This window comes from Schistosoma mansoni, chromosome 2, assembly GCF_000237925.1.
Source record: "Schistosoma mansoni strain Puerto Rico chromosome 2, complete genome".
NCBI lineage: Eukaryota > Metazoa > Platyhelminthes > Trematoda > Strigeidida > Schistosomatidae > Schistosoma > Schistosoma mansoni.
The window spans coordinates 11,837,142-11,851,998 of record NC_031496.1 but is presented as its reverse complement, the minus strand read 5'-3'; the positions used below and the strand labels follow the sequence as shown (position 1 = coordinate 11,851,998).

Here is a 14,857-nt window from a genome sequence, read left to right as displayed (position 1 = left end):
GCATGTAAGAATTCATTGACTTTCGAACCTATGTTATTATACTAATGAAAATTATTGGTTCGGTTAAGTTAAATGATTTGTTTGGAGGCATTAACTACATTGACTCCTATTAATAAATGAAGTGATCCACTTATCCATAAGTATTTCTTAAGCCTATTCATAATATATAGATAACAACTGAGTTCGTAATACCAGAAGGCCGGTAGGTTAGATGCTTGGGATATATATTTTACATAAGCATACTAAACAAACGAATTGAATAAGTCACGCAAGAGTTAGGTAAATAAGGAAAGTTCACAGGATATTCGTAATCGTTCCTGACTCACACAAAAGAACAGAAACATACTATTACTAAAATTCCCAAAATGCACATGCAAATACATAAAACAGAGCTAATACAAACTCAAAATTGATAATATTGGCATGAATACATTATTATTCTTTAATTTTTAATTGCTTTATTATTCTATTCGAATTTTGGCTGAGTTTGAAATGTAGTTCAATTAACCAATCAATTTATTTTCAGCGTCATATGTGATTATGTCCTCTGATACCAAATGGCTTGCACAAATTATCATTTGAAACAAAAGTCAAATACTTTTAGTAATCTAACATTCTGACAAAAGTAAAGTATTATATGCAGATAAAAATTATGATACTTGTATTGTAGTGAACGAAAGCACGACTGGGGACAATCGAATGTATTTGGACACAAATTACAGACTATCTCACTAAATTCTGATAACCATACTGATATGTCTTGTAGGTTGAACGCTTTATTCAGATCCTAAGCTATTTCGATAACCCCAGGGCTAGCACTACTCAGCGACTTGAACACCAGAGAGAAGACACGAGTATCAGAGAAACACTTTACTGCAAGGTTCATTCTTGTACAGAAAAACATAGGTATTTATAGATGATGGCATATGTTAAATCAACATCCTATTTCGGCCAATCCATTTAACGACATATATTGCTACCGACCAATAGTAGCATGCCACGTTGGACTCTGGAATGTTCTATCGTACTCTGATTGGCTGGGGCTCTTTATGAGCCTCTGGAGGCTCTGTTGGAGTTCTCTGTAAGCCGACTCAACACATACAACAAACGGTTAATTTGCAAAGTAACAGCCAATTGTCTCAATCTTCACTGTTCCTTCTGTAAATATCAGTTCATCTTCTCTAATTTCATTTTTCATGCATTTTCCTACCAATTGCGCTTCATTTCAGTCCTTTCCTTATCGGTCTTCTGCCAAAATACATTCAATGTCCGACCCTCACCATATACTACTTAAATGGATATAAGTAGACCACACTACAATATGATAGATTAACCAGAGATAATAATGGTATGTAAAGTGATTTGTTTGAAAAGAATTAAATAACCCTACCTCAATAACTATTCTGTCTTAAATGACGCACGAAGTTCTTTTCACCTAAGAAATAACATAGTCAGAAAGTCATGTAAACTGTTATAAACAAACCCTTATTATTTAGAAGGTGCCAAATAACTGACTGGAATTCTACATTATTTACCTTTAAAAGATTCATAACAAGTATTTCAAATCTATATACAATAACATCGAATAAATACAGAAAATAAAAATGTTATGTCTGTTACTTTTATAGTAAACTCTCAGAAAATGTACACCAGAATCCAGACATTAAAAATTTTATTACAAGTATTTTCATAGTTGAAATCATGAGTTGATTGAAGCCAGACCACCATGGAAAACCTGGAAGGACTGGACGGACAATTCGTCCTATTATGAGATTTCTCAGCAGTGCGCATCCACGATCCCGTCTTCCGAGATTCGAACCCAGGACCTACCAGTCTCGCGCCAGAGCACTTAACCGATAGACCACTAAGCCGGAATCCAGCGATGTTAATGTCCCACTTCAACCAATCCACGAAGTTGAGCAACCGTTCACCAATTGTCTTCAGTGAGTTGTTATCTCACAACAGACGTGGTTGAACTCCACTGGTCACTGCTTCTCACTAGAACTCCAGGACATATATCTTGAAGTCATTCACTAGTGAGCATATGATTATAATCAGAAAGGGTTTCGTGGATATTTCAGTATTTTCATAGTTGAAATCATGAGCCAATTGAAGCTAGACCACCATGGAAAACCTAGAAGCACTGGACGGCTGTTTCGTTCTACTATGGGACTCTTCAGCAGTGCGCATCCACGGCCGTCCAGTGCTTCCAGGTTTTTCATGGTAGTCTAGCTTCAATTGACTCATGATTTCAACTATAAAAATACTGAAATCTCCACAAAACCATTTCTAATCGCCTAGCATTTGTGTGGAATTGCTTAGGTTTCATAAACCGCACATTATTCCAAGAATAGTTGTAATGAGAAGTAATAAAATGTCTGTTTCCTATCAGCATAATAATTTAAAAGAAATTACTGATCTAAAGAATATATTTACTGGATAAAAATAGTTCTCTTAAGTAATTTTAAAGTGGACGATATTTGTAAACATTCTAAAAAACAAACAAAAAAAATACGATTTTCCAGTTTTTTTTGTTTTTATAAGTCATTCAATGAAAAAGAAAAATGTGGCAACAAAATGGTCTAATATCTTGGTGATTATTAATTGAAGAAAAAAAAAGGGAGATACAATTTATCAAATACAAAAAACGGACAGAAAAGTAGTTAGTTATTTAATATGAATGAGATAAGACTGTCAAAATAATCTAAAATTTATTGATTTTTTTTATGCGTATTAGATATCTCAGAAAATGACTCATCTAATAAAAAATATATATATTTAAGATTATACGTGGTTAGAGAATATATGAGCAGTCTTTATCTTGTTTCTAGGTAGAATAATAAAAACTGAGCTATTTTATGTTGGATAAGTACCATATTGTACTTGAAAATGTATATCATAGGATTTCTATTTGTCCGAATGTATCATACAGCTTAAATTATTTCCAACGTTATAACTGTCTAATGAGTGCTGAGTTACCAGCAAGTATTTTTGACAAAAGTTTCCGTTCACTTAGTGGATATGTGGTGTGGGTTACTTATATCCACATAAGTAGTATAATACGATGGTCGGGCATTGAATGTATTTCAGTAGAAGGTCGATAAGGAAAAAACGGGAACGAAGTGCAGTTGGTGTGAAAATGCATGATCAATAATAATCTAAGACGATGAACTGATATTTACAGAAGGAACAGTCAAGATTGAGTCAATTGGTTGATGATTTGCAAACTAACTATTTACTATATGGTTCTCATATTTTACTGAGATATTCTGTAATTTTGTGCTAAAATACATTCGATTGTCCCCACTCGTGTTATTGTTCACTACAGATAGGTGTTGAGTAATAGTCTATAATTTTTGTTTAGAATGTTATCTCAGCCGGCTGAAAGTACTCAATGTACCGTTACCCGAAACATCGAATAAAAAACACGACTTCAGTTGAATTTAGGACTTGAAATGAAATATTCAGTGGATGTTATACTTTAATATTCAGCTTTTAATAAATTAACCGGAACATGACCGAACACTAAAAGGTTGAAGATGACAAGAAATATTACTTGTAGCGTCTGCTATGTATGAAATCTGAATGGAAGCATAGTGACGCTTTTAAATAAAATATTTTTCAACTGAAGTCAATGATACTTTTACAATCCTGATATTCTATATGTCGTTTTACAATTGTCGAATAATATCATTAGTTGACTCAAGTCGGTAGCATATATATAAGGAGATTTCGACTAATCTTACATGACCTGACATTTAAAGATCCTGAGTTCAGTCGAGTGTGAAGTCGTGAGTTAAAACTGGGAACAACAAAATGTCTGTTCAATTCTTGGTGACATTTATTGCTTCTGCAGCTTATATCCCACAATGATGACACTATTGTCAAAACTAACTTGTGTCGACGTTTATGAAAGGTGAGTAGCTGTTGAACAATGAAACTCACTTTTGTAAAAAGTATTCCATAAAATAACTACATGATTGAGACTCCATGTTCGGCTTGATGAAAAGTGTAGATGTCATCGGAAGTCATCTCTAGGAATATCGTCATAATATGTGATGAAATAACCAATCTTTCCCGACGATCCATGAATATAACTTTATTTACCTATAAACTCTACTCAAATCGACTCTGGGTTAATATCACTTTCGTTTTCGTTTCCAAAACACTTTATCGTTCTCAGATGAACATTTCATTTTCTAATTGTCAAACGTAGTAGTAATTTTTTTAAAATTAAAAATTGAAAATTTTATATATTGTAGTCTTGAAAAGAACGATACAGAATGTCGTCATTATTTCGTTTAAATTTCTAAAGAAAACCAATCATCTAATTACCAGAATGATTGATATTAATCTCTGGATATCAACTAACACACAATAATCAGCAAATGCTTTCAATGAATAGATGTGCCTTTTTTCAGTTGTATTTTCTATCATGTATGAACTTAGACACTTGAAGTAAAGAATTTATAGTAAACTGATCAGAATTATAAGCAAAGATGGGTAGTGGCTAGCAGTGGAATCCAGGACGCGCGTTTCATTTTATTTGGGACTCGTCAGCTGGATGTACCTGCATCTCAGAGTTGATGTTCACTCTAGGACTTACGATGATTGTGAAATAAGGCTATATCGAGGCAATGCGCACAGTATGCACATATGCCATTAAGAGACTGACCAGTTGCAGTCTCAAACATCAATGGGAAGATTCAAAAAAGTAATACTAAGTTAGCTAATCAGAATTAGTTCATTGAGTGTCTCATTATTAATGTCATATAGAGTAATGTTTATTTCAACAAAAGAGAACTTCTGTATAAAATGGAGTGAGATTTTTATTTTTATATCACTATAAAATTCACTAACTTGCAAATAATAGTGATTTAATTTTGACCTTTAATGATTCACTTACGTAAATAATTAATTTCAATCTAAACTTAATATAACCTTGATGAATGCTTCCCTATATATCTCCTTCTTTATCATTTAGCTTAGTTTACCTACTATTCTGTTTTAATGAATGTTAGTAGTATAAAATAATAACCCATAATAATGATTAAATAGAAGTATAATATAGAAGTATGTGTTATCATGAGTTCTCTTTTTTTTTGTTGTTGTTGTTAAGATGAAATACATGTAATTCTGTATGCATTATTTATGATAGCTTACAGTTTTCTTCTTTTTTAATGATTATTCATCCAGTTGTTTTTCAATGGTAATATTGAAAGGTGAAGAATACTGACTTTTTCCATAATACACGGTTAATTATATTTTCTTACCTGGAATAAATAATCACACATAAACTAAATAAAAAGGTATAGAGAAGAAAATCACCTTTTTCTACACCTAAGCAAATATAAACATACAAAGATTATGTGGTTAATATGTTAGTTTAATTTTACATAACTGACTATAAAGTAAACTCTTTGAACTGAAAGTTTTATGTTTGATTTTAATACACTGTTAGCGAAATAAAAACACTGTGTTACACTTTGTACACAATCTTTCGATTATTGATAAGGTTAATAATGATAGAAATGATATTTAATTTGAAATCAGTCTTACATATGAATAAAAGCAAATAAATTCACATTTTAAGTGTATGGAAGCAATATTGATGAAATGTGTTTATTTCCATAGTTGAAAGCATGAATCAATTGAAGCTAGACCACCATGGAAAACCTGGAAGCACTGGACGGCCAACTCGTCCTATTGTGAGACTCCTCAGCAGTGCGCATCCACGATCTCGCCTCACGAGATTCGAACCTAGGACCTACCGGTCTCGCGCCAGAGCACTTAACCGATAGACCTCTGAGTCGGCATCTGATGGTGTTAATGTCTGAATTCAACCAATCCACGAAGTTGATCAACTGTTCACTAATTGTCTTCAGTGAGTTCCTATCTCATAAAAGATGTGCTTTGAACTCCATGAATTTCTCGTTTATAAATAGAATGTAGTTGTTCGGAAAAAAAAACTATTTACAAGTAAATTTTAAAGATAATTGACGTCATGAAATCGCAAAGTAATCACTCGTTGATTGTCTTCCACGATGGAATCTTTCGTCATAATTAACCACGTCGTGAATATAACTCCATGTCTTGATTTGGTTGAAGTTCAGAAGTAGAGATAATTAGATTTCCACTCAGTGGTTCACTAGTTGATATAAGCATGTGACGATAACTGTTTCAAACCATACAAATATCCTCAAAAAAACGTTAGCTAACAAAGTGTGAAAAAAACAACTTCGACTTAAATTGAGGTTTGTATCTGAAATTATCCGATCGAGGTAATAGGATGTCGTCTGATTGATGTTAAGGAGTCAATGTAAGTTAAAAAAATACTGAAATAAATAAAATAAATGACCAAACATCGCATAGTTAGACTACTTTCACCTTGACAAAATATATCAATTGGCTAATCATTAGGTTAGCATGCTGATCACAGGAGGTAATTAACCGTTATCCGATCAGTCAAGTCAACTAATTGTAAAAATCTAAGCACCTACCGACCTAACAAAGCAAGAACAATTCTCGGCTTTCATGGCTAGCATATCATTACCCAGTTGTTTATTGCAATAGGAGGTAAGAGTGCATCGATTATTGGATGAAACTGGTCAACTTTAACAGGCTGGTTGAAAGCATGTTCAACATAGGTTATAATAGTAAACTAGGTTCTCAAGGTACATGAGAATATGTGGTCTGGAAGATTGATGACTATCTAATTCCCTAATGTAAGGTATCATAGATTTATAAACAATACTGAGACATATTTGAACTTTTATTCATCCTTTTATTAATTCACTTTTTTGATGTAGTAATTTGCGTCACCCTTATTTTAATTCTTTCTATTCACACCTAGTAAATTCATCATCCGAAATGACTAAAGATTGGAAGATAATAGAAGTCTAGTTTAGATAAAGGAAACGATGTTATCATACATAAATAAGTATACTCTATAATCGAGTGTAGAAAAGAGCTGAAAATAAAAATCAGTTAAATAATACAACGAAAACATTTGATGACATAACATATTTGCATCATAACTCAACTCTTCAATATGTTAAGCCTAGGAGTGCAGATATTTTATGTAGTAGACCAATTAACAGACAAATACGATTTGTATAATTCTAGTTCATAGAATAAGCATTATATTTATCAATTGGTAAACGGAATAATGTGTTGACATTCTTTTGATGTAGTAAATTTATGGAAAACTGTTATTCGGTAAAATAAGAATTTGCAATTACACTGAATTGAAAGCTGGTCATATCATGTTCAAATTGATTTTTTAATCATTATGAGGTTATAAATTTTAACATAATGATATCTCCAATTACTCAACAATCTTCCCAGCAGACTTTACACTTTATTGTTTAATTTGATCATTTAAGTTGTAGGTGAGGTCAACTATAATGAAATAAGCAGCTGATAGAAGTATTTCAGCAAAATAATGATATTGTTAGGTAGTATTGGATTAATGTTGTATCTAGCTATAAGTATTTTTCAATAATAAATAACTGTCACATTTTATAGTAACGAATAATGTTCCTGTTGTTCGTAAATAATATATAGTAATTAATCGTAAATTTTATATCACTTCAAAAACCTAGTTTTTGTGTAAAATAAATCGATCTTTCATTGTTATCTTCTCAACTGAGTCATAGTTATCAATGTAGAGTTCTCCAAAATGAGAATTGTACTACAGATAGTCAGGGGATGACACTCGATCACACATTCAGTTGTCACCGTATAGCATTATTAGTCATAGGGGAAGCAGTTTTCATCTGCATATCAAATGATACCGGTTTTACGTTATATGTATTTATATTTATGATGGTGATTTAATGCCAAAGTATATTTTGATTCTTACATTATCATCAAGTAGCTAATTTACAACTTTAGTTGCAATAGTTAGTATTTAAATGATTGTTTGGAACTCAGTAGGTATTTTATGTAGTGTGCAATATTTAGTAGTAGGTATGTGTTTAGATGAATTGTTTCCATATAAATTACCTCTACATAGAGTAGTAATAAAAAGATGATATTTTTATCAGTCTGTTTTTTAGATCTTATCGTGAAATGTCATAACATCAAAATGCTTATTTTATGGAAGTCATATTTTTAGATACCTAAATGTCCATCATGTAATGTATATTCATTTATGTTGTTTGCTGTACTTGAGGCAGTATCTTATGATTTTAATTTCTGTTACCATTACAATGATCATTTCAGTCAGTTGCATAAAGCATATTTCTGAATAAAATTCAGGGTGACTTGAGGGTCAACATTAACTTGCTTAATAGCTTTGTCGGTCTACAGTTGGGTAAATCTATGTAACTTGACATATTTTAATTTTATTTCTTGTTTTGAATTCGTGTGCAATATAGTAAACGTAAAATTCATATGTGATTTCAGTACATCTAGATAAGGATATTCAAGCTTCCTGTGGTTTTGAATAAAATAAAGTATATATATATATAAATATATATAAATCACCATTACGCTGAACAAGGCAGATTGATTTAACTGTAAACTATGGTAATTAATCTAACATTACGTTGAACCGTAGTGACTAATCAAATGTAATAAATAAACTATTTTAAATTCAATTTTAAAACTTGAAAATACAAACTATCAAAGTACATGTTCTTGACTACACAGTCTTAGATAGATGCTGTACCTGAAATTAGAGAATTACAATAGTCAGCATTAAATCTAAGAGTAAATTTTGATGAAGGTCTAAATTTAAGAACGCGTTTTCCTTTGTCCCCTTTGATTCAACCAGCAATTCATATGATTTCTAACGAAACTATTAATCATCTGTGGGTTTATTATATGAAAGAATAATTTGATGACTTACCTAATTACGTCTGTTACCCTCCACGCAAAACAGGCCACCAACCAGGAATTTTCAACCTACTTTGACCTGAGCTCTCGCTTTCAGTCGTTGCCAAGTACTCTTCATTTTTTTATGTATGCCTCTTCTCCTTTTACATTCAGGATTCCAGGTTAGGGTTTTATGATTTTCACAATGTGTATCCTATCCGCCTCCAGAGTCTTTCCATAATTTCCTCTTAAGACAAAAGCTGGTTTGTTAATTGCCACAGAAGTTTGTTGCTGCTGATGCCTGGGCAATGGATCTGAAGTATCACGGTCTGGAACCCTTCTCCAAGTACATGTTGCAATGAGCATGTACATTTGGTAGTTATGTTAAAACCTAACTATTTGTTCGATTGATTCATTAACACCTAGTTGCGTGAATGATGTTGTAAATGTTTACTTATCAGACTTACTAGATATTTACTACTATATTTCAAAATTATACACTAACTTCACGTTTGTATCAAGGATGTTAATTTTATGAAAGTTAAATATTAAAAGATATCAGGAAAGCAAGTTAGATAAGGTTTAATCGCTTGACAATAGAAATGTCCTCAAAGAAAAATCAACTAGTATCTTTGAATTAAAGAAAAGTTTACTTGTATATATTCACTTTAAAAAGAAACGATTCAACTTTATAGTTCTTAAATATGAGAGTCAAGATTTTATAAATAAAGACGAGTATACTTTATTAATAATAGACTTGACAGTCACTTAATCCAAGGTTAGAAGTCAGCGACATTTTCTTTCTCATTAGTTTTCTTTACCAGTCGATTAAAACAAACTAAGAATGATGAGATTACAACTGATAAGAACCGATCCAAGTATTTGGAAAATATGTTGGTTTATAGATTATGGAAGAACTTTGGTTAGTTAAGACAGCTTTCTCGCTTTTCTAGTAAGAAACATTCGACGAATATTTTTTCCAAACTTGATACCAGAGAACTCTCATTCTACTTACCGTCTACTAGTGACGACTGAATTCCCACTATTAAACTTGATAAAAGGTCGGAAACATTATTTTTGTAGGATGGATGAAATCTCCAATGAACATCAGTATACATTGTAGTTTTTGTATCTTAAATTGATCGAAACTTTGAAGTATATTTGTCTGATATAGTAAGAGGCTTCTAGCCCAAAGTTATGTTTAAGAAGCGAAAATGCTTTGGATATACTTAGTTACGTTTCTAAATGATCAAGTAACTTCGTGTATAATACTATTTTAATGATTGTCTTTTAAAATATTTTTGATGTTTTGTTAGTTATTAGCGTTTATTTATCTCTAATCCTCTTATATAAGAAGATGCATCAGTTGTAAAAGTTATTCAAGCGTTGTTTGGTGGATTCATGGTTTGATGTTTAATTTGCCGAGAATTCAGGGTATATTTTCTTGAACTTTTTGTTGTCAGAAGCACTTAACAATTAAAAAGCCAGTACAATATATCACGAATACTCATCTCAGATATTTTAATATGAAAATAACATGACATATAATAATATAATATGATGATGTGATAGAACCAAATATATGTTTTTATAATTGTAGTACATCGAATTTGAAGTAGTGCTACGTTATTTTAACACCACATATGACAGAACATTTCCTAAAATTTCAATTTATTATAGGATAACAAATACCTCATAACTTAAAAACCTCTTCAAATTTAATTTAACACGGTTGGTGTTTGATGACCTAATCCAAACTATATCTGTCAAACAACTGCTGAAAATAGTTTTTGTCAGGTAATTGATAAACTGTCCTGCTGAAAATAAATTGTAGTTACCTGATGATGATATATCCAGAAAAGATGCATAGTGGAATTTGTAAACTCACAGGTCTCATAGTTTATCCAGTAGCATACTTGGTTAGTGTTAGGGTTCAATAACCGCAACATTTCTAATTTAAGCTTATTCACTGTTTCGATTTTACAACAATAAATATTTGAAGAAACTGTATACAGAAGACTTCCAAAAATCTTCTTCTGGCTTTTACTTTTTTAATTTCTTATATTTATTGAGATAGAAAGCATAACAGCGAGTAATTGAAATAAAATTTTATATTTTGATCTATTTCAGACATCATTCTCATGTCTCCGAATGAAGGAATATAGAAAATGTCATCTACTTGACGTGCTTGATATTTACAAAATAGAGAAATGACACTGAGAAAGATCATATTTCAAAAAATGGTTTGTTGAAACATTAAAACTAAATACACAGATTTAAAGCTTAATTTCAGCCATATTCTCTGAACTTCCAATGCACGTTTCAACTGTAGACGGTGGTAATATAATATTACTACGCTCATACGTAATACCTGACCACCAAATTGGTACATTCGCTTTGATCAACTGAAGCATTGAAAATTGTTTAACAACACAAAATAGTCTCATGTCCGAACGAACTAATTCAAATCGAAAGCCATCATAAACTGAAGCATTAATTAATGGATCACATAATCTTAATTTCCATGTTTGGAATACTTTCGTATTTGAATTAAACTCATTTTTAATGTTTTTATTTCTACCTGATTGTTCCAATGTATTATTCACATTTCTTTCTGTTGAGTATGTTTTCTCGAAATTCAATAGGTTAGTATCATTTTGACATATTTTGTATCTATAATTTTGACTATTATTCCTAGGATTATTGACTTTATCATTACATTGATGATGATAACATTGTAAGTGAAATAGTTCACTTGGCGGATTAAAATAGATACTGAGAAATGATTCAGCTGACATATTGTATTGTAAATAAATTTTAAGTCGATTCAATATCATACCTCTGGTGTGATAAGTGTGTTGTTTAGTAAGACGTAAATATTTACATACTGGTCCAAATAGCTTTTGAAATACATATTCACTTGACTTTTGCAACTGATTCTCTGATGAAGAATCTAAAATTTGAATAAAAAATTTGTGAACAGAAAGATATTACATCATTATAACAAAGGGAAATTGTAATATATATATATATATATATCGTATTAGTGTAGCTCAGTTACTAAGTAAGGGTTCATTTATTTGGTTTCCAGCCATACATCTAATAATACAATACGTGATTTCATACCAAAGTAAGCGAAACAAAGTTCAAACAAACGGGATGCTTCTTGAAAGCACCAAGACCCTCCCCTACTTTAAAACCAATCTAAGTATCCTGATTATTTAATGCGATATATATATATATATATATATATATCATTTCAGCCAAGTGACTCAACCTTTTGGTAAATCGTTTATGTTTTATGAGCGTTTGTAAAAAAACTGGATAATCTAAGCAAATAAATTTAGTGGGCTTAGTGGATTTGCTCAATTTCGGTTTTTGAACTGGATATATTATTAAGAGTCATTTAGTTATTCATATTTAACTAAGATCTAATGTATAAAATATCTCACAAGTAAGAACGTTCAAATGTGGCTTGTGTCAACTGGAACCTATGCACATCCATAGCATGTCCACCGTTAGGGTTAACGTGATTTCTGATTGCTGCTAAAATATGCAGACATACTGCAGTTAGATAGATTGGTTCGTGAGAGTTTTAGTGGTTCTGATTGTTTCTATTGATCATATAAGTCTTAAGGATAAATGTGAAATTTCACATCCACATTAGAATATTTAAATAAAAAATGAGTAAATTTTCTTTATAATTAGAAGTGATTTAATTAAAATAAACAAAACACCTAATCAATGTGTTAATTCATCTTACTTTAGGTTTGTTCTAAAGTCATCTTTTCATCCCTTTGAAATTTTATTCAACTTTTCTCATTTAATTTATCTAATGAATTATTTACCTAGCTTCATTTTTAAAACAGAAGAGACTTTGAACATTTTCCAACGGAGTTTAATTATTTTAAAAGGTTTCTAAAGATATATGAACAGCTACGGAATATGTATAATGACAAATAATCGGATAGGTTTTTGATATAGTTTTACAACCCAAAAAGATTATTTCAACAGTCACCAAATGTGACCTATAATAGAGGACGTAGTTCACAATAGATTAATACTCTTCAAAAGTATGCAATTTTGGTCCCAATGGAGAGGAAACTCAAGAAAAAGAAGTCATCTAGTAGTTTTGGTAATTTTTTCAGATTATCTTCAGAGAAAGCAAAATGGACGTCTATTGTCGACATTTGATATTCATCGCATTTTGTGCATGGATTAGAGAGAGAAAATGCGGACTCTTATGTTTTGATTTAGCGATTTACTTGTGTCGTAGAAACCTTTACCTTTCAACTTCAACTGTGTTATATTGTTTGATTTCAGCACGAATGAAATGTAGCGATCAAAATCTAATAACAGAAAGTTTAATCAAGAAAAATTTTTAAGTTCAATAAATCTAAATGATTAAAATCATTGCCAAAAAAAACGATTTCCTTCCATTTAATGGAACGATTTAGTTCATGAATCTTGGTTTTCCAATTTATACCATTCACTGTGAAATTAGAAAACTAGTGAAAATGTAATTGATAAATGTAAACATGCTACCAGGTTCATTTACACTGAAGATGACTACTTGTCAACTAAACATACTTGAATGAACCTAGTATATTTATTGGTTATCAAGTTTCAACGAAATAATGCTCGCTGTAAATAGCTTCGAAATTTTCTTTGCCTATGCTCTTTGTTTAAAGGGACTAGTTTTATTTGTGTATATATAAAATTTATGTTAACTGTAAATAAGTATATTTCGTCCAGTGTTTTTAAGTTCTTCATATTTCTATAACTAAACACCACAAACACACTAAAATTACTTAAATAATTGATTTACAATTTTAGATATTTCGGAAGATTGATTGTTTGAATCGTCCCATTGATGTTTACGACTGCAATTGTTCAATCTCTTATTGGCATATGTGCATTCTATTCGGATTACCTCGATATTGTCTCAAATCAAAGCATTATAGGCAGAGATGGATTGTGGCTAGCAGTGGAATCAAGGAAGCACGTTTCGTCCTATTTGGGACACGCCAGATGGATGTACCTGCATTCTAGAGTTAATGTTCACTCACGGACTCAAACCCAGTAACGTTTGCTTCAAATGCTATAGCGCTGTTCACTTAGCTATTGCTTGTAATGCTTGTCATTTGAGGTAACATCGAGACAATTCGAACTGGATGCACATATACCAGTGAGAGACTGATCAATTGCAGTCCTAAAAATCAATGGGAAGATTCAAACAACCAATACAAAAATGAATTAAAACTTCACTTCACTGTACAAGCTTGTGACCTTTTTGACTCAGTAGCTAAGTAGATGACGCGATGGAATTTGAAGCAAACGTTACTGAGTTCGCGTCCCTGGGCGAACATCAACTCTAGGATGTAGGTACACTCATCTGACGTGTCCCAAATAGGATGAGACATGCTTCCTGGATTCGATTGCTAGCTACTATCCATCTCTTATTATCTGTATGTTTGCCGATTAGTAGCAGTTATCAGCAAAAAAACATCAAGTAATTTCCATGAATATATCACCAATACACCAACAAGTTATAGTAAATTATAATATTATTTTAAAGTTGGTACTTACCAACAGCATTCACTGCAAAATCTGATTTAGTATACACAGTATTGAATAAATCAGTAATCAATGCAGTAAGTCGTATTTGACATTTTCGTTTATATTTTAGATAACTAATCTCACTTTTTAGCCTTTTAGCAGCTTGAACATTTAATTCATAAATATCAGGCATTTTAAAAAAATCAAATGTTTCACAAGATTTTCGTGGATTGTCCTCTGCATATTCATCATCAACATTTGATTCAGCATCATTCAAATCTGTCTTATTAATGGAATTATCTGTAAGACTAGAAATAGCGGTATCAGAAACAGTACTATTTTTGTCATATCGAAAACGTAACGGATTATTATGTAATGCTTTAATAAATTGTGTAGGATGACAATAAGTTTTAGCTTGTGTCGAACTTGTTAGTTTCGGTTTGAGTATTTTCATTTCTTTATATTCACTTTTTGCCAT

General features: G+C 31.4%; 1 protein-coding gene across 1 annotated transcript; it reads right to left on the bottom strand.

Annotated features, from left to right (window-relative positions):
• Positions 1-11,096: 11,096 nt before the first annotated feature.
• On the bottom strand, positions 11,097-14,857 carry Smp_174430 (hypothetical protein; the record flags this gene model as incomplete). Its single annotated transcript, XM_018795683.1, has 2 exons — positions 11,097-11,773; positions 14,410-14,857. The coding sequence occupies 2 exons, from the start codon at positions 14,855-14,857 to the stop codon at positions 11,097-11,099; spliced, it is 1,125 nt and encodes a 374-aa protein (XP_018649972.1).